The sequence below is a fragment of the Oncorhynchus nerka genome, linkage group LG12, assembly GCF_034236695.1.
Source record: "Oncorhynchus nerka isolate Pitt River linkage group LG12, Oner_Uvic_2.0, whole genome shotgun sequence".
Taxonomy (NCBI): domain Eukaryota; kingdom Metazoa; phylum Chordata; class Actinopteri; order Salmoniformes; family Salmonidae; genus Oncorhynchus; species Oncorhynchus nerka.
Genome location: NC_088407.1, coordinates 42,107,890 through 42,128,906, shown reverse-complemented (window position 1 = coordinate 42,128,906; position 21,017 = coordinate 42,107,890). Strand labels below are relative to the sequence as shown.

The 21,017-nt window shown below is 40.2% G+C and overlaps 1 protein-coding gene across 1 annotated transcript; it reads left to right on the top strand.

The window, feature by feature from the left end:
* Positions 1 to 15,965: 15,965 nt before the first annotated feature.
* Positions 15,966 to 20,432, top strand: LOC115138919 (potassium voltage-gated channel subfamily S member 3-like). The gene has a single exon (XM_029676101.2). The coding sequence runs from the start codon at positions 16,053 to 16,055 to the stop codon at positions 17,553 to 17,555; it is 1,503 nt and encodes a 500-aa protein (XP_029531961.1). The 5' UTR covers positions 15,966 to 16,052; the 3' UTR covers positions 17,556 to 20,432.
* Positions 20,433 to 21,017: the final 585 nt, after the last annotated feature.

Below are 21,017 nucleotides of genomic sequence, written 5' to 3'. Positions count from 1 at the left end.
CTTGCTAGTTGAGACATCCTAAACTGGTCATGAAATAAGTTGTTCCCATCTTGGGTAGCAGTCTTATTTTTCAGAGGTTCCGTTGGCACGAGTGATGCAATCAGTGTCCTTTCTCAGCCTACACCAGTACCACACAAAGTTATTTTTCTAGCTAAATGCACAACCCTCTTTCTCTCGCAGATTGCCATCCCAAACAACACATGGCTGAAGTGTATGTCTTGGAAGAAAGACTTCATAGCCTGTGGAAGAGATGAGGGTCTTCTCAAAGTCCTGAAGCTGGAGACAAAGACAGGTGAGCCGGTTTTCCAGCACAAGTTACCCCTATAAGATCCAGATTTGCTTAGCTGTGTTATGCAATGTTTACAAGCCCATGTGATTCAGATTCAATGTTTCTGAAACAGCTACAGTAGCTAATTGTGTGTTAAAAACCATTTAAACCCATAATGAGCTTAGCATATTCTGCCAGCAGTATTAATCCACCTGTGTTAATCAGAAAGTAGACCTACGGTGGTATGGTGTCAGGAACCAACTTGCTCAGTCTTCTCTATATTAGGCTACTTTAGAGCTATTGTATAATTCAAGCAGCTTGTGAAGTTGACAGGGTTATTTAACTTACTGTAGGCTATATACACAGTTAATTAGGTACACCCATCCAGTACCGGGTCAGACCCCCCTATGCAGAACAGCCTGAATTACTCATGGGATTTTTCAGGGCATGTAAATGTTGCTCAATTGGTGTCAAGGGGCCTAACTTGTGCCAGGAAATCATTCCTCACACCATTACATCCCCGCCGCCAGCCTGTACCGCAGGGCCATCACCAGAGTTTCGTAACATTCAGTGCTCAGTCTTGAAGACCAGGGGCTGAGGGGTTTGTGGGTCCGAGAAAGAAAAAATGTATTTTCTAAAATCATTTTCTGAAATTGTACATCATTTTACATGACTGGAGACATTACAATAATATTTGTTAATGCCACATGTCTTAAATGCAACCAATAGCATAGGCCAAAGAAAAGAGTGGATACACAGATTTTAGGTAAGGAAATTATAGTCCACCAACTTTCTAGTGGCACTCACCTATTCAAAAAGATTTTTGTATTTTGTATTTATTTTGAAATATTGCAAAATACCTTCTAGCTGCTGCCTGCTGTTCATTGACAGCCACACCTCAACAATCAGCTGTTTTATATTTGCTGCGCAGGCTGCCCAATTGCAGGATTTCAGACTGTAGATTAGGTCTATGCGCTCATAATGTGACAAAACACAATGTACAGCAATTTTTATTAAACAAGCTATTGATCCTCTGTGGCTAAATTATGCTGGTGTAGTATTTTCAATGATTTCATTTATTTATAGAGATAATTATATAATTTAGCATTCTTTTTTTCAATTTATCTGCAACACCTCTTCCTGCAGAGCTATATTTTCTTCAATGTGCTGTGCTCTCCACAAAGCCATATTATGGTCAGTAACCCCATATGAGGTTATTGTGTAGGTAGGCCTACTCTTACAATAATATTTAAAATAATCTATCATCAAGTAGCCTACAGTAGCCTACAGTTATGAGAATAAATTCAGTAAGTCAATGAAGCCAATAGTGGTTTCAGCTATATTGTTATTGAAATGCTGTAGGCCTGATAGCCTTTTTAAACAATAGATAAAATATGTCAAATGACTTGAATAGCCTATGGGAAAAGTGTACAAATGTCTATTCGCATCAGTAGGAAAAGAGACTAAAATGCATCAGAAAAGTTTCGGAAAGTTTCGGAAAACATCAGGGAAGCTATAGGCCTAGTGTGTGTGTGTAGAGAAGATCTGCATTGCTTTCAATTGTTAGACTAATGATCGTGAGCACTCACCTCAATTTAGCTAACATTTCCCATCCTAATTGTAACCAAATATCCAAACAGAGATTCAGTGAAAACAAAAATGAGACTGATTGATTTATCAAGATGATTTCCCGTGCTTGTCTCAAAGCAGCACAATGATGTTGTCCCAATCAAAACGGTGGCGGAATTATCAGTTGACCACACATGACAATTGCTTTACATTTATTATAACCAGTGCTATAATTTTTTTTTTTAGGTAGCCTACCGGAGGACAATTATTTTATTATTATTATGTCATCATTTCTGAATGAAGGTTGGCATCGACACGAAGCCTATTGGTTAAAATAATTTTAGAATATACATACAATGAATGCATAATCAAAATTGCATGATTGCCTGTGACTAAAGGAAAAGGTTATATTTAAAAAAAATACTAAAACACCATATTAGGCCTATCTTATATAAATTGTCAACCGGGAATGATAATTCTTCACGTTTTACAGGTGAAACGTCCATGCTGCATGCATGCCAACCATTTGATCCAATTCAGTTTCATGGGAATATGCCTTTTCGATCTTCTTGAATGATGTAAGTAAGGGTGGTTCACTGGCCAAAATTAATCGAATTTTAGAGCAGATGGAGTTAAAGAGTTTACCTTGTCAGCTCAGAATGGAGGCCGTGCACTTTCCCACCAGTCCGTTTTGTAGGCTAATTCAGGTTTATAGCAGAGCATGTGCTTAATATGAGAAGCTGAAAAACAAATGTAAGAGCACTTATTTTACTCCACACGTCAACAAATGTTTGAGGAACATGCTGTCTCTGCCCAAACTCTATGCCATGAGCTCTCAAACCTTGTTCCTGCAGCTACCCATTAATTAATTTCGGAAACAAAATTAAATTTGTTTGGAAATATCGATAGTAACATGTTTTCGCAATGAAACATATTTCTCTAAACTGTTGACAGCCCCTCTGTGCTCTCGAGAAAGGAATAAAGGAGAAAGAGGAGGAGATAGAAACACATGGTGGTGAGATATTCTGTATGGCTAAAGGTTGTGTCACCCAATTGATTATGGAAATATAAAAAATACCCTATTAATAGGCTATTCATAATCAAATGCAAATTCACTATTTGTATGCTAACTGTAAGCAGCCCTGCACAATCATTACACCGCATCTCCTAGGGCTATACGTTCTCTCTCATGCATGTGGAGCACAAGGTAACCCAAGTTTAGTCTAGCTAGACCAATTATGTACTCAAAATATCTTAAATCAGTTTTACTTTCCATGTGTAAAATGCGGTAGGCTATGCATTGTATAACAGCACAATCAAAAAAATTATTACGTTTTTTTTTCGGGCTGGGCTCTAATATGCATATGATGTTTTGAATAAAATATCAGCTTAGGAAGTGCTGTCCAGTTCGTTGTGTTAGGCTTTCCACAACACCCACTTTTTTTTAACTGTTTCAATTTGCTGTTGAACTTCTTTCTTCAAATTGATCATCACAGTGAGGGGAGTTTTAAAAGTACCATAGGCCTACTGTTCTATGTTTGATTTGATTTTTGATTGTATTTGCATTTATGCCAGAGTAGTAACTACCGCCTTGATTCAGTCTTATGTGTTTATCACATTGGATAAAAGAAAGACACAGAGCTACAAAATGGTATATCATACGTTGCATTTGAGGAACAATGGGAAAGTAATTCTGCTTTTGAACCTCACTTTTGAAAAAGTGGTCTTTGAATGTTTTGGTGCCTACTGGAGAGCTCTCCTTTGCCTAGACCCATTCAGCATTATTCAGACACTCTTAAGCTGTAGGCCCCACCCAAACTCTGACCATTTTACTCACTCTAGTAGAGCTAGTTAGGCTGTCTTCATGTTATCCAGAGCATTGGTGACTATAACTGTGCTGCTGGCAGCAATTTAATTACACTTTTTTTGCAGACGTTTACTGACACCTGCCATATTCAACGGGTGTCGAGTGTTCGTAAATTCATCAGTTATTCTGTGCTCTGAAATCGGAGTAGATGGCCAGACTGAATTTATGAACGCCCCCGAAATGGTGACTTGCACAGTGGAGCTTTTGTTAAGACCGATAGCTAGCTAGCTAAACAATGAACCTTAATCCCAACGCATGACGTTACTGCCCGATATGAGTCTGAAGTTATCTAACCAATCAGGTTCAATGTTAGCTAGCTAACCTTAGCCTATAACTACCCAAGCAAATGGCTCTGAGATACAAATAATAAGATCATACAAGTAACGTTAGCTAGCGAGCCATCCGGCTAACGTTAGCTTGAAACGTTAGCTTGAAATTCTTTACCTTGAAATTAAACCACTTTCTGTCAAAATTAGAAACGTGTAATATCAGAAAATGTAACTAGCTAGACACATCTCCTGTCACGGATGTCATAGTTGCCCTTAGTTTGAAGATGTACTGTAATCCAGAGACAGGTGTTTCCTTAGCTATCATAATCGAATTCCACTGATTTCAAAACTCGGTCCTCCAGCAAGTGGAGAGCAACCCATATGCAGTTTTACTATGCCATATATATAAAAAAAAGCAGTGTTAGACAGGATTACCTACACATACTGACCAGCTCAAATAGACAGAAGCGCGCTATATGGCAGACCAATCCAAACTCCTCTCGGCATGTCCAGCCCTCTCATTATCTAAGCCAATCATGGCTAGCGGGAAGGTTGCTGACTTTTACTGTGGCTAAACCTACCTTGCTCGTAATTACAGATGGCATACACATTTGTTATTAAGGCACATGTTGGAGATGGCATTTCTTGCAAAAAACGCCTTTTGATAAAAATAATTAAGTTTACGTTCAAACGGCTCTCCTGTGAAGTAGCTCTTTTAAATTTTGGATAAAAAACGTTCCCGTTTTAAACAAGATATTTTGTCACGAAAAGATGCTCGACTATGCATGTAATTGACATCTTTGGAAAGAAGAAACTCTGACGTTTCCAAAACTGCAAAGATATTATCTGTGAGTGCCCCAGAACTAATGCTACAGGCGAAACCAAGATGAAGTTTCATACAGGAAATGCCCCAGATTCTGAAGGCGCTGTGTTCCAATGTCTCCTTATATGGCTGTGAATGCACCAGGAATAAGCCTGCCCTTTGTGTCGTTTCTCCAAGGTGTCTGCAGCATTGTGACGTATTTGTAGGCATATCATTGGAAGATTGACCATAAGAGACTACATTTACCAGGGGTCCGCCCGGTGTCCTGTGTCGAAATTATTGCGTAATCTTTAGGTCCATGCGCCGTTCCATTTCTTCAGAAGAGAAAGTCAACTGCCACGATGGATTTATCGTCGATAGATATGTGAAAAACACCTTGAGGATTGATTCTAAACATTGGTTTGCCATGTTTCTGTCGATATTATGGAGTTAATTTGGAAAAATTTCGCGTTTTAATGACTTAATTTTAGTTTTTCTTCTTACCCAAACGTGATGGAGAAAACGGAGCGATTTGTCAACACAAATAATATTTTTGTAAAAACTGAACATTTGCTATCTAACTGAGAGTCTCCTCATTGAAAACATCTGAAGTTCTTCAAAGGTAAATGATTTTATTTGAATGTTTTTCTGGTTTTTGTGAAAATGTTGCTTGCTGAATGTCAGGCATAATCCTATGCTAGGCTATCAATAGTGTTACACAAATGCTTGTTTTGCTATGGTTGAGAAGCATATTTTTGAAAATCTGAGATGACAGTGTTGTTAACAAAAGGCTAAGCTTGAGAGCAAATAGATTAATTTCATTTCATTTGCGATTTTCATGAATAGTTAACGTTGCGTTATGGTAATGAGCTTGAGGCTGTAGTCACGATACCGGATCCGGGATGGCTCGACGCAAGAAGTTAAGTCTCTAATAGCTTTCCACACCTGGATTGGGCAACATTTGCCCATAAATGTTTTCAAAATTCTTCAATCTCTGTCAAATGTTGTTGTTGATCATTGCTAGACAGCCATTTTCAGGTATTGCCATAGATTTTCAAGTAGATTTCAATCAAAACTGGAACTATGAACATCAGAATTATTCACTGTCTTCTTGATAAAGAAATCCAGTGTAGATTTGGCCTTGTGTTTTAACCTTTTCTCACATACCAAAAAACGGGTGTGATCATTCTACGGTGGGATTAGAATGCTTATTTAGAAGGTCCAGTTGTGATTGACACAACAGTCAGCATTTGATCTGGCCAAGTCCGGAATAAGTCCGGAATGTGACCAGTTTATTTTTGGATGCAATGTTTCAACATTCACAAAAGTAGCTACAGCATAACACAATCATCCAAACCGGAAAATGTAGGCTATATTTGTCCTACCGCTAACTGAGGAGAGATCGACATAACACAAGCATCATATTTTTATAACTCTCAGCTGACAGAAACTACAATATCAATTAGCTAATAGCAATTACTCTTTATAATAATCACATTACGGGTGAGCTCACCATTCATCAAAATAATTCAGTAAAACACTTTATAGAAATCTAAAGTAATCCGACGATGGGTAGTTCGTGCTTGCTGACATGTTTTATTTTTTCACATCAACCAAAGATAATAAGAGGAGACAAGATGAGTTTGGACTGTTTATAGTATGCATGTTGAAGGGGGTGTGTCGTCTACCATCGTTCACATCCCATCATTCTCTTCTGGAAGTTTACTCGAAAAATGAGTGAACCCTCCCTCACTCCACTGAGAGACCAAAGATAAATAAGATAAATAATTACCACACAAAACATTTTCTGATAGTGATTTATTGATACAAGTGGCATGTGCTGGCAGTCAATCACGTAACCTCTCACTCCCACTCTGAGCAATTCAGTGGTGTTGTTTATGTATGTAGCTAGTGAGCTGAGCTGTAGCATTAGCAATATCTCTCAAAAGGAGACAACTCACAAATGCGGAAATTCTGGAGATTTTAATCAATTCTGACAATGAGTCTGAGTATGAAAGTCAGGAATCAGATTTTCACAGTGACAGTGAGGAGCTGCCCCCAACATTGTAGCCATTGAGAACCCTGAACCTGAGGACCCCTTGTCCACTGACGGAGTTCCAGGTCTCTTTGAAGATGCTGGTGGTGATGGATGCAGACCGACTGGATGAAGTACAGCAGGTCTGTGGTAGCTGGAAGGCCGCCAGCCATTTCACCCCTCCTGGCCCTGCTGTTTGCTTTGAGTCCCAGTCTGGAATGCAAATCCCCTTGCCATTTCCCTCTGAGGCAGAGTGCTTGAAGCTGTTTCTGACAGAGGAGCTGGTGGGAGACATAGTAGAGATGACTAATCGGTTTGCCTTAGAGCTAGAGGAAAAGAAAGAGCCAGGAGTGAGGGGGAAACTCACTAAATGGGTGACAACCACAATTAGTGAAATGTATATCTTCCTGGTGACAGTCCTTCTCATGGGAATAGTAAAGAAGAACTCCCTAAGAGAATACTGGAGTACAGATCCTATGTTTGCAACTCCTTTCTTTGCCGCCCTCTTTTCCCAAGACCGCTCCTTAGTTCTGCTGCGATGACTGCATTTCATCAACAATGCTACTGCCAAACTAAATGACCCGTTACACAAAATTAAGAAATGTACTTACCAGCCTGACATCAGCATTTGGTCGGGTCTTATGCCATACCAGGAGCTATGCATTTATGAGTCCCTGGTGATATAGAAGGGTAGGCTGGCGTTCCATCAATATATTCCCTACAAAAGGCACAGGTTTGGGGTCAAGTTCTTTGTTATGTCCCTTGCCGAGATGAGGAGCCAGCATGGTCAAAACACATACAGTTTCATTATACAACTATAGTGACAATATCTCTCCCACTGCTTCATCCTCCCCACTCCCCCATAGGTAAAGTAATTACCTACCAAAAGTACAGAGAACCTAATACCTAATGAGAGAGCTGCTGGAGGAGCACCACACCCCTCGGCGCCAATCCACTGGGGGCCGTCCTGCTGCAGACAATCCCCTATGCCTCACTGCATAGCATTTTCCCTGTGAAGTCCCTCAAACTGCTACGCAAGGTAGTCACACACAGAGGCACTGCAAAGTCTGCATGTCTGGCACCAGGAGAAGGAAGCAGAGGAGGTTGACAAAGTACGTGTTAAGCTTGAGACACACCACTTTGTTTCACCATGCTTTGGGGAGTACCAGATGTTTAAGCTTTGAGCACATCTGCATCAATTACTGACTGACTGACATGACCGATGATCTGCCATGATGGGGGGTGGAAATGCAGTTGTTGTTCAATCACTGCAGGAATATGAGATAAGGGTTATGCATATTCATAAGTTGTCAGTATATTCTTGCAGTTTTTTCCCTCAAGTAAACACGTTTTTGTTGTTCAACCACCACCAATACTTAAATAAAATAGACAACTATTACATATAGGCCTATGTGTTTTCTTGCTGTGTTTTCATCCAGTACAACTGTAAAGGAGAGTACGCTAGCACACAAAATCTGGCCTCGATCTTCAGCTCCAAAGATGTCCAGCTCCAGTTATGATATTGGCAAATGCTGTTTGTGTGTTTGGTTTCTGAAAGTACAGAATAAAGAGGAATTATTAGTCATTAGAATACAATATCAGGATATACTGTAGCGATTAAACAATGTTACAAAGTGACATAGTAACACTTCCAATAAAATGATAAATTGCATTGACAAAATCACAAATGAGTTATATAAAACAGCAAGAAACAGTAACTGTTGAGCTCCACAAAGGGGCAGGGCAGAACAGAGCTATGCTAAACAGGCCAAATGAAAACAAACCATGGTCATAAGGCCAGGGTAGCTTCAAATGACAAAACAAATGAATACTTCTCTGACGCAATTAGCATTGTTTTACAGAGCTAATAGAAGAATGTAGCTAGCTACATAAGCACGATTGAGTATAACACCATAAAGGTTATGAAAATAGTAACTGCGTGCCTGCAGTTATAAGGAATACGCATAAAAATATTAAGCTCCATACATAGTGACTTACAGTAGAAACGACATAACACGACATACAGAAACTATTATAACGTAATAAGGCACTTGTTTTGATAGAAATGCACACATGTCCAAAGTTATCATGTAGTAATGAAATCAACAATGAAGACGAACCTGGCACCAGCCGGACATTCAGGACATGCACAAAAAAGTTTGCATGTCCTGTTCCGACTGGAGATGCGCAAATGTCTGCATATGTCACGCCCTGGCCTTAGTTGTCTTTGTTATTTTGGTTAGGTCAGGGTGTGACATGGGGGATTTATGTGTTTTGTCTAGTCTAGGGGTTTTGTATGTTTACGGGTGTTTCCTAGTCTAGGTGTTTATGTAAGTCTATGGTTGCTTAGATTGGTTCTCAATTAGAGGCAGGTGTTTATCGTTGTCTCTGATTGGGAACCATATTTAGGCAGCCATGTTCTTTGGGTATTTTGTGGGTGATTGTTTCCTGTGTCTGTGCCACACGGGACTGTTTCGTTGTCAGTTCACTTTGTTATTTTGTATTTGTGTTCATGTTGAGTTTTCTTATTAAATAACATGGACACCTACCACGCTGCATATTAGTCCGATCCTTGCTACACCTCCTCTTCAGAGGAAGAGGAGGAAATCTGCCGTGACAGCATACTTGATCTGCGGAAACAATTGGGAGGTGCTTGGGGAAGTTTGTCCAGCTAAGTAGTGCACAAAAAATAAATTGCCCGCAAATTGAAATGACCTACTTTTATGTGAATGAGGAGGCAGAACACACCTTAATTTTTTTTTCTAAAATACAACTTGTTGGAAAATCATTTGAAATTGACAAGTTGAAACAGCCTATAAATAAAAGCAGGCAGAGTGCCTTAGTTTGAGGTCAGTGTGGATGAACTGTCATGTTGCGTGCATAAAAAACTCATGCTGGGGCGACCGTTAGAGATATTTGGAACTCACAAATGAAAAGGTTAAGTTGTTGTGCTGAAAGGTGAATTTATCAATGATTACAAGCATACCCATAACATGATGCAGCCATCACTCTGCTTGAAAATATGAAGAGTGGTACTCATCAATATGTTGTATTGGATTTGCCCCAAACATAACACTTTATATTCAGGACAAATAGTTAATTGCTTTGCTACATGTTTGCAGTATTTCTTTAGTGCCTTGTTGCAAACAGGATGCAGGATTTGAAATATTTTCTGTCAATTAGGGTAATATTGTGGAGTAACAACAATGTTGTTGATCCATCCTCAGTTGTATCATATCACAGCCATTAAACTCTATAACTGTTTTAAAGACACCATTGGCCTCATGCTGAAATCCCTGAGCAGTTTCCTTTCTCTGGCAACTAAAGACCGACGCCGGACAGGACAAGCAGGTACGGGGAGTCAGACATTTATTTGAGAACAGACAGACAAGACAGGAACAGCGTCAGCACACGGGTAACGCAGAATATGACAAACAATTCAGCAGCGGGGAAGAGAGCTGGGGAACTGACAAATATAGGGGAGGTAATAAACAGGTGATTGAGTGAGTCCAGGTGAGTCCAATATCGCTGAAGCGCGTGACTAGGGAAGGCAGGTGTGCGTAAATGATGGTGGCAGGAGTGCGTAATGCAGGGCAGCCTGGCACCCTCAAGCGCCAGGGGGGAAGAGCGGGAGCAGGCGTGACACAACTGAATTAGGAAGGACGCCTGTATCTTTGTAGTGACTGAGCGTATTGATATAACATCCAAAGTGTAATTAATAACTTCAGCATGCTGAAAGGTATATTCAATGTCTGAGTTTTTTAGTTTGTTGCCATCTTCCAATAGATGCCCTTCTTTGCGAGCCATTGGAAATCCTCCCTGGTCTTTGTGGTTGAATCTGTGTTTGAAATTCACTGCTTGACTGAGATACAGATACAGATAACTATTATGTGTGGGGTAGAGAGATGAGGTAGTCAATACAAAAATCATGTTAAACACGATTATCACACACAGAGGGAGATCTTGCAACTTATTATGTGACTTGTTAAGCACATTTTTATTCCTGAACTTATTTAAGCTTGCCATAACAAAGGAATTGAAAACTTACTGACTCAATACATTTCAGCTTTTCATTTTGTATTAATTGGTAAAACTTTCGAAAAACATATTTCCATTTTGACAATTTGACAGTATTATGTTTAGGCCAGTGACAAAACATCTAAATGTAATCCATTTTAAATTCAAGCTGTAACACAACAACATTTGGAAAAAGTTAGCGGGTGTGAATACTTTCTGAAAGCACTGTATCGCTATGGTTTGTTTGTTGACAGAGTACATATTATATGTTCTTAGCTCTTATTAAGCAGTATTTTCTCTTAATATTAAATATTTAAAGACGAGAATATTTGTGTGATGTGTTCGCCTTTAACTTCCGGTTGAGCAGTAATGCTGATCAGGGATGTTGTTGTGATGAAATTATTAACTGATCTAAACCATGTTAAAGGAATTTCATAATCTCCCTGCATGAGCTGGTCCTAGTTTGCAAAAATATCTTTAACTCTATTTGAGCCATGTTAATTAATGTCTGCAACAAGTATGCAACAGAAAAATAATTGTTTCATATTGGACAAGTCCAAGTAGTCCCTGTTTCAGTCTGTCTTATGAATACAGCCAAGTTTAAAATCAGGAAGATTAAGGTCAGGCTGGCAACAGGAGTGGGATCCTTGGCTTGTGTAAAAAAGAATTCTGCCACCTATTGGTATCACACAGAACAATAAATGACATATCAGCTTTGGGAGTTACTATAAAGAACACCTATATTTGAAGTGTGGATTCAATGAAGTAGATGTCAAATAATTGTATTGTAATTGTATTGTTGAGTCCATTTTCTTCAAGGTCCCAAAAAAGCAGATCTCAGTCATTTGAGTATTTATGGTGAGAGATAAGCTTATTCTTTCTCCACCTGGTTGATCCATAGCTAAATTGCAGGGATGATATTTTTACAAACTTAAAAAGGCTCCAAATTGTGAATGAGGAAAACATGAAATGCATCAAATCTGATTGACTGAAATACATGATTGAGTGGGCAAATTTGATTTATTACTTACATGGGTAACAGTATGAACAAATATATAAAATTCCACAGAACCGAGACCACACAAAAAGCTACAATCAAACATTATTGCCCCATGAGGCACAAACATATATGCAATATCAAGTCATTTAAACTGAACATTTTGACGCAGAGAATAGTACTTTTATGAGTGAAAAACATACATTTAAACAAATATGTTATGACCTACTGAGATTTCAATGGACTTTGATTGAGAAGCCATTCACCCCATGCTCAGTCTTAGTGCTTAAACAGTTGCATGCTGAGATAAATAACATTGTTGTTATTGTGTGGTATAGCTGTAGTTTTATATTATTATTATTATTGGATGTTATTATTACAGTTGAGAGGATGGGAAAAGTCTACAGTAATAATGCATTAGTAGAAACAACCCTTTACTTGTGGATACCATTCTTATATTAACTTGGGGTGGCAGGGTAGCCTAGTGGTTAGAGCGTTGGACTCTAGTTGGACTAGTAACTGAAAGGTTGCAAGTTCAAATCCCCGAGCTGACAAGGTACAAATCTGTCGTTCTGCCCCTGAACAGGCAGTTAACCCACTGTTCCTAGGCTGTCATTGAAAATAAGAATTTGTTCTTAACTTGCCTAGTAAAATAAAGGTAACATTTAAAAAAAACTGTATAAGGCTCTGGTAGATACCATTGCATGTCCCTTGTTAAACCTGTAGATGGAGATAGAGGATTATTTATGGTAGCTGGCTTCTCAAGGACATTTATACTAACTGCTCCTGCCGTCCACTCTAGCCCTTTGTCTTATCAAGGACCACAGTCATCCCGGTCATGGACCAGCAGATGATATTATGAAAGAGGCAGTCTGCGTTTCAGAAAACAACCATCACCCTTCCCGCCACTTGTTTTGGTAAACACAGCAGAGGGATGGAGGGTTAGAAAAATGTAATCACTCTCAAATTTATATTTGACAGAACTATGGATGCAAGGGCTGACCATCCATGAGATAAAAATGATAGTTTTAACCATACACAGTACTGATCGGAAACATGTTGAAATGCTGAAATGTTGCATGTTGACAGATGAACTAAGCTCATGAGACATTTTTAAGTTATATTCTGGAAGAAACAATGGCGATTGTTTATTATTTTGGTTAGTGCGCAGCTTGGGGAGTGAGAGGTGCGAGCGCGCACGCACATAGGCCTGTTCCACAGTGCTACTTTATCAGTCAAAAGTCTGGACACCCCTACGCATTCAAGGGTTTTTCTTAATGTTTTTGTATTTTCTACATTGTAGAATAATAGTGAAGACATCAACACCATGAAATAACACATATGGAATCATAGAGTAATCAAAAAAGTGTTAAACAAATCCAAATATATTTTATATTCTCAAAAGTATCCACCCTTTGCCTTGATGACAGCTTTGCACACTCTTGGCATTCTCTCAACCAGTTCTTTGCTCCAAAATACTCCAATCATCGCCAGATGATTACATGATCCATCAAGTTAGCCAGGTGTGTCTGCCGGTGATTACAGCTATCGTAAAATAATGCCAAAATATTTGTATCTGGAATTTGTCTTTCAGCATCAGTAGAACACGCCTGACACTCCTCCACCAGTCATACGAGGAGAAAATCAATTTCATTACATTGTATGAGGTCATTCTTCTTATCTAAACTTAGGAGGTGAATTGATGTTATGCAAGGTTGTAATGTCTTCATTTTTATGTGTTATTTCCTGTTTTACAGCTTTGATGCTCTGTAGCCTGGTGTTGTAGCCAAGGAGCGTTCGGACTGTCGGGACCAGGTTTCAGCTGCTGCGCAACGCTGACATCCTTCCTCCCATAGATGGTTTGCCTGTACAAGCACCACCTGGACTGAACACAGCTAGACAAACGTATGTTTTTGAGAAGATCAGGGAGATTTGCAACGAAGAGGATCTGGACATCACATGCCCTGCACCAAAATCAAGGGCAGGACAGAAACAGGCTCTCTGAATATAGATTCCCTTGTTCATGCGTGGTTCGGACAGACCAGTCATCAGCACTATCTGCAGTGCCTCTATTCAAATAATTATCACCTAACACACACAGCATACGTTGCTACTACTATTTTTTTTATCCTGCTGCTCAGCCATTTTACCCCTGATTGTATGTATATATATAACTACCTCATCTATCACTGATACTGATATTGTTCTTGTACATACTGTATATTATTTTATTTATGTTGACCCTATCTATTTATGATATTGCTACTATGCAAGTAACCATTTGGCTGTACTGTTTACACCTTCTGTAGAGACCCATGCACTTTGCAAGATGTGGCTGGGGGTTATAGCATTTATTTCACATGACCCATCAATTTAGACAAGTGTGTCTGGGTAAGTGTCATCTAATATTTATAAAATATTTCTGTTTACCTGGAATTTTTCCTTATTGTAGGCCACTACTTTTACCATACTACTCACTGTTTAGCACATGACCTCACATGTGAATCCTTAAAGAGATGGGTGGGGCTGGCTTACAAGAGTGTGAACAATGCTGAATGGGTGTAGATAAAGGAGAGCTCTCCAGTAGGTACCAAAACATTCAAAGGCCATTTTCTCAAAAGTGAGTTGACAAGTTTATTAACTTTCAAAGCAGAATTACTTGCTCATTGTTCCTCAAATGCAGTGTATGACAAACCATTTTGTAGTGCTGAGTCACTAATTGTATCTAATGTAAGAAACACAATTTCAAATTTTGCTACATAAGACCAACTTGAGCAGGTCCGTCACAAATAGTAAAGTAAAGTAGATACCTAAAAAATAACTACTTAAGTAGTTCTATAAAGTATTTATACTTAAGTACTTTACACCTATGTATATCATTAAATTGTAATATTATACAGCATAATACTGTCCTATACTATGATATTGGTCATGCTTTTGTGGTGAATTAGTAGGTCCAAACATTCAACATTTGTCAATGTCAACTAATAACAATGTTAGCTGAGACTGGTGAGCCATCATGCAAAACGCTTTGTTCATCTTGCTTTTGGAGTTGTCAATTCAGCATTTCTTGCACGTTGCGTGTTTCAAGCTTAATTTATACTGAATAGCCCTGAAATGTGAGATCTTACTTCGATTTCCCTTGAAGAAACTTTCCCGTCTACTCAGCTTATTTTCCGCGATGTGAATAGTGCGCAGCTTGGGGAGTGAGAGGTGCGTGCGCGCACGCTACTGGTAAATGGACCACTGAGTGACGCATTGATCCTTCCCTTGGCCATTGATCACTTTGCTCCTCTTCAAAATGCCCGTAGCATCCGGACCGAATCAGTGTGATGGGACGTGGGAGGAGCGCGAGTTGACGAGCCTTTCAGAAACATTTGTTTGCCTCTGGAATAATGTTCTTTAATATAAAGGGGATCCCCGAAAGACAGGTATGTAATTTTGTTGTTGAAGTTGTGTTGTTTGTGGGGAGTCTAACCTTCTTAAATAGTGAACTGTGCTGTGATTTCTATTGTGGTTTTGTATTGTGTCGCATTAACTTCAGTTTCAGCTCATTGGCTTGGCACAACTCTTCTGAATATATTTTATTATCCATTATTACATTGATGTAGGAACGTTCTGAAGTACTTTTAATAATGTTATCTAGGTTAAATAAAAGTACTAAATGAATAAACCAATAACTTATCAAATAATGTTTATTTTTATGTTGGATTGTATGGGTTTATAAAGCACAGGGATTGTTGCATGGATCTGGGCCATCGATAATTGAAGTCTCGATACATAATATCTCAACTTGAGTCTCAATGAGCCCAATACTGTGGAACAATATCAAGGTATCATGTTCATATAAAGCACTGTAATGTAGGCCAAAGCACTATGATAAGGTATGTTTTATAAGATACATTTATTTGTGATAAATAAATTATATACTATTTGTTTGCTGAAAGCTCAAAGCTTTTTAGAACCAAAATATATTGTGGAAGAAATATTCATTTACCCAATGTCTCAAACTCAGGCCAGAGTTTGCAAGTCGTGTGCAAATAGTTTTTTTCTCTCAGTTTGAAACAGATATAGTATACCAATGCTGTGGTTTGTGCAAGTCACTGATGTTGGTATATTGTTTTCTTGTGTAGGTGATGGATCTTCAGCCTGGAAATGACCTGTGCAAGCATTGAGTAGTGAACGCCTCCCCCTTCTCATAAGGCTCCACCCATGCCACAGATCCACCATGCTGTATGGCCAGATCCTTCACAGGCGTGGCACAGACGAAAGCTTCCTCAACCTTAACGTGGGCGGCTTTAAGCAGCACGTGGAGCGCAGCATCCTGCAGCGCTTCCCCAGGACCCGCCTGGGGTGCCTGTTGGGCTGCGTCTCCGAGGAGGCCATCCTGGAGCTTTGCGATGACTTCAGCCCCACCGACAAGGAGTACTATTTTGACCGCAACCCGCATTTCTTCCGCTATGTCCTTAACTTCTACCACACGGGCAAGATCCACCTGATGGAGGAGCTGTGTGTCTTCTCCTTCAGCCAGGAGATTGAGTACTGGGGCATCAAGGAGCTCCACCTGGACTCCTGCTGCAGCAACAAGTTTCAAGAGCAGAGGGAGTTTGCAGAGGACAAGGACTGGGACCGGAGGAGCGATGAGCAACATCAGCAGTTCAGGAGCATTGACTCATCCATGGAGGATCTCTCAACTATAGACCAGGACTTGGAGAAGTTTGAGGGTACCTGGTGCTCGGAGGTCCGCAAGAACATCTGGCTGCGCCTGGAGAACCCAGGCTACTCACGTTTGGCCAAGGTGATCGCTGTGGCCTCACTGGCCATGGTGCTGACCTCCATCGTGGCCATGTGCATCCACAGCATTCCCGAGTTCCACCAGGTGGACCTCAACGACAAGGAGATTGAAGACCCAGTGCTGGCTATCTTCGAGGCTGTGTGCGTTGTCAGCTTCTCTGTGGAGTTCCTGGTGCGGCTTTCCGTGGCACCGTGCCCCCGGAAATTCCTGAGTAACGCGCTCAACATCATCGACTTTGTGTCCATCGTGCCTTTCTACGCCACGTTGGCCTTTGAGATGGTGGACGAGGAGAACGAGGAGCTGGAAAACGTGGGGAAGGTAGTGCAGATCCTGCGGCTGATGCGCATGTTCCGCATCCTCAAGCTGGCCCGCCACTCAGCGGGGCTGCGCTCGTTGGGCGCCACGCTAAGGCATAGCTACCATGAGGTGGGCCTCCTGATGCTCTTTCTCTATGTGGGCATTTCCATCTTCTCCACCCTCATCTACTTTGTGGAGAAGGAGTCAGAGGAGTCGGACATAACGACCATCCCTGTGGGCTGGTGGTGGGCCACTATTAGCATGACGACGGTGGGCTACGGCGACACCTGCCCAGTGACGGTGTTAGGGAAGCTAGTGGCAACCCTGTGCATCATCTGTGGGCTGCTGGTGGTGGCCCTGCCTATCACCATTATCTTCAACAAGTTCTCCATGTACTACCAAAGGCAAAAGGCCATGGATGCTGATCAGACCAATAATGAGGCGGACCAATGCAATAATAACGATATTGAGATCCCCGACCCCAGTATACCTTACTTTAATGCCGGGGACCTGTACACCCAAAAGATGAACTCATTCATCGCCAGTATCTCTGTCAGGAGCAGCATCGGCAGTAATAAGGACACAGACATCTCGAGTATCCAGGATGGAGAGACGACTTGTATCCTGAGGGGCACTTGAGAGCTCAACTTACTAGACTTAAACCCTTTTACTCCTTGAGGAGCATAGGTCATCCACAAATGATCTTCTTAACTTTTGGGCCAGTTTCTCAAGTTCCATGGGTAGTTCAGTTCTTCAATCTTTACATTACACATCTTCTCCAGGTGTTCCTTGGTCTCCCACGGTTTCCTTTACCTTGTGGGATCCATATAAGGGACTGGAACAGTGGATGCTGACTTTCTTGGTGTGGCCACAGTTGAAAGCGAGGAGGAGAAATAGTACCACCCTGCTTTCACCTGAGGCTTTTGAAATAGCTGTACATGGCCAAAAGCACTCTCCGGTTCCCAGGGTGAAAATAAGTGTGCTGTATCTCTCCACGTTCTTGTCCTTAGAGACTACGATCCATTAGGCCTAAGACTTGGCCTGTTTTGCATTAGTGACTTGAGGACCTATTTTCAGCAGTATCTGTCAAGATTTATTTTGAATCAATACTTTTTATTTTCACATGGCAATCATATGGAATGAAATAGCCATGGTTTGAAACAAAATTACATTTAGCAATGTCTGGCAAGCATCTACTCAATGGCATGCTACTGCATTTCTCCTTCTCTTCTATACTAATAATTGAAAGAGACAACTGCACATGTGCTTTAAGGATGAAGTCAGTATAGGGTGTCTATTGCAGTAATAATGTATGACCTTTGAGATTTTACTTAACTCGGCAAGTCAGTTAAGAACAAATTCTTATTTACAATAATAGCCTAGGAAGAGTGGGTTAACTGCCTTGTTCAGGGGCAGAACAACAGATTTTCACCTTGTCAGTTCAGGGATTCGATCTAGCAACCATGCGGTTACTGACCCAACGCTCTAACCACTAGGCTACTTGGCTACCTGCCGACAAGCTGTGGCTTGTCTTTAAAAATTCATTGCATCAATCTCTGCTTCAGCTGTCAGTCAATTATGCAATACCTGCCACATGACCATGAGTTGCTTACCTATTTTAGGTCATAAAATATTTCCCATATCAGCTGGCCATGCCAGGAAAGGCACTTCTTAGCAAATATGACAGACACACATACAGCACAAACATACAGATATATTGAATATTAGTTACACATTACTGTTTTATGCCCTGTGTGAAGCTTATCGTCCTGAACACATTTTTACTTAACCAGAATTTCATTAATTTGACATTGTTCAAAGGTGCACAAAATATGCTTTGCCTGTCTCTCTCTCTCTCTCAATCTCTCTTTTTAAATCCGCCTTTTTCATCTCTTCCATCTGATCTCCCTGAATGCACTCAGAGGGATGTCTCGCTCAGATTAAGACGTGTACATCAGATCGATCAGAGAGGGAAAGGCCAAACATTGGGGCTGCGATCCAAGAATTATAATGTAATGCCCCGGCCAAAAGTGCTTTCCCAAATACCCCAGGTAATCCAATTGATTTGTTCTCATTTTGGAGGTGATCATTGATCAAAGTGTCTCCACTGAATTCAAATCGCACCTGTCTTAGCAGGTAACTACCTACCCTTTGCAAATATAAATGTAATTTACAAGTGTCGTCAGTCAATTGTTTATTTTTCTGCTATTACTCTAAAACGTGGCAGAACCATTTAAAAAAAATACTGCTGTAATTGAGTTTGGTTTGGCATAGGTACATCCAAGTCTATATGTCTTTTGACATTGCTTTTATATCACCTAGAATATCAGATTATTAGTTAATCTGCAGAGACAGACATTTGTCTTCAGGTCTGCTCCAAAAAATATACAAATACAACAATGTCAATGTCCGAAAGCTCTGGCTATCAGTGTACCTTGACTGTATTACCTACATTATACTGTCACTTTATTTGCCTTAAAATGAAATTCCGGAACTATTTCGTGAATGCAACAAAGATGTGACTGTGTGATAGGCTCAAATACAATGTGTGTGTTTTTTCTTAGCATGTTTAAAAAATATATATATCATCCACCACCATGCAGACCATTTGAAGTATAGACTGAATTTACCACAAGCTAAGCTATTGAAATTAAACTGGCTTTTTTGGCAGCAAGCTGCAGTTGATAGGGATTGTTAAGCAAGCCTGATACTGATATTTAAACAAATGTTTACGTAGCACTGCAGAGTGTGTCATTACCCTTTATGAGATATTAATTACGTGACCTTTTATTGTAGACCTGATAATTGAGTGTCAACCAACCGTTATAGCCTTCCACATTATTATAATTAGAGCAATAAAATTTACACTGTCCTCATGACAGCTTTACTTTGACTATATGCGGTACACTTTTGAATAGATTTCGTGTAGTTGAAAATACAGCATGAACTGCATATACCCCCTTACCTAATACAGGCTAATGATTTTGTTTCTAACCCAGAATAATATTTTACACTCATTCAGGCATTGTAAATGTTACATTTAATGACATCAACAATTGCACAAATGTCAGGCTCTAATGAAAAATGTCAATAAATGACTAACAACATGTCTTGAAAGAAAAACCCACCAGTGGTCACTATTGGCCCACTAGCAACAGCTGACTCATACCACCATGTCTAAGTAAAGGGGCATCATGCACCCCAAAAATCTGAGAGGTCACAAAGTACGTGAGAATGGCTTGGGGGTGGTCCGGAGAACAGAACAGAACAGATGAACCAGAATGATATTTACTCTCATGGGTCGCCCCCCCCCAAAAAAAAAGTTCTGAAAGCCACGCCCCTACTAAGCCACGCTTCCAGTTTAAAATGTATGTAGTTCCGTCCTTGAGCTGTTCTGTATTATGTCATTCTGTATTATATGTTTCATTGTCATTCTGTTTCATGTTTTGTGTGGACCCCAGGAAGAGGAGTTGCTGCTTTTGCAACAGCTAATGGGGATCCTAATAAAATACCAAATACCAGTCTTCTGATCTGACCCAGTGGATCATACCCAACTGGCTGGGTCAAAAATAACCCAGTGTGTGTTCTGTCCACTATTTACCCGGCACTGGGTTGTTTTTAACCCAACATTTTTCAGTGTAAAGTGTCTGGAACTCTACTGGAGGGATAAGACACCATTCTTCCATAATATGGTGTTTAGTTGATGGCGGTGGAAAACGCTGTCTCAGGCACTGCTCCAGAATCTCCCAATAGGGTTCAATTGGGTTGAGATCTGGTGACTGAGACAAACACACACTTTAAACCCCCTATTCTTCTTTGAGTCCCCTCTTTCATAGTCACTGAGATCTCTTCTTCCTAGCCATGGTAGCCAATATATTGGTCAACTGGGCATTTTTATACATGACACTAAGCATGATGGGATGTTAATTGCTTAATTAACTCAGGAACCATACCTGTGTGGAAGCAACTGCTTTTCATTCTTTGTACCCATTATTTACTCATGTGTTTCCTTTATTTTGGCAGTTAGCTGTAGGTGTAACACATGGAAGTAATACAGTGAGCTCCAAAAGTATTGGGACAGTAACAATTTTTTTTTGTTTT

Coding starts and splice junctions, on each gene's coding strand:
- LOC115138919 (XM_029676101.2), top strand. CDS start 16,053: ATGCTGTATGGCCAGATCCTTCACAGGCGTGGCACAGACGAAAGCTTC.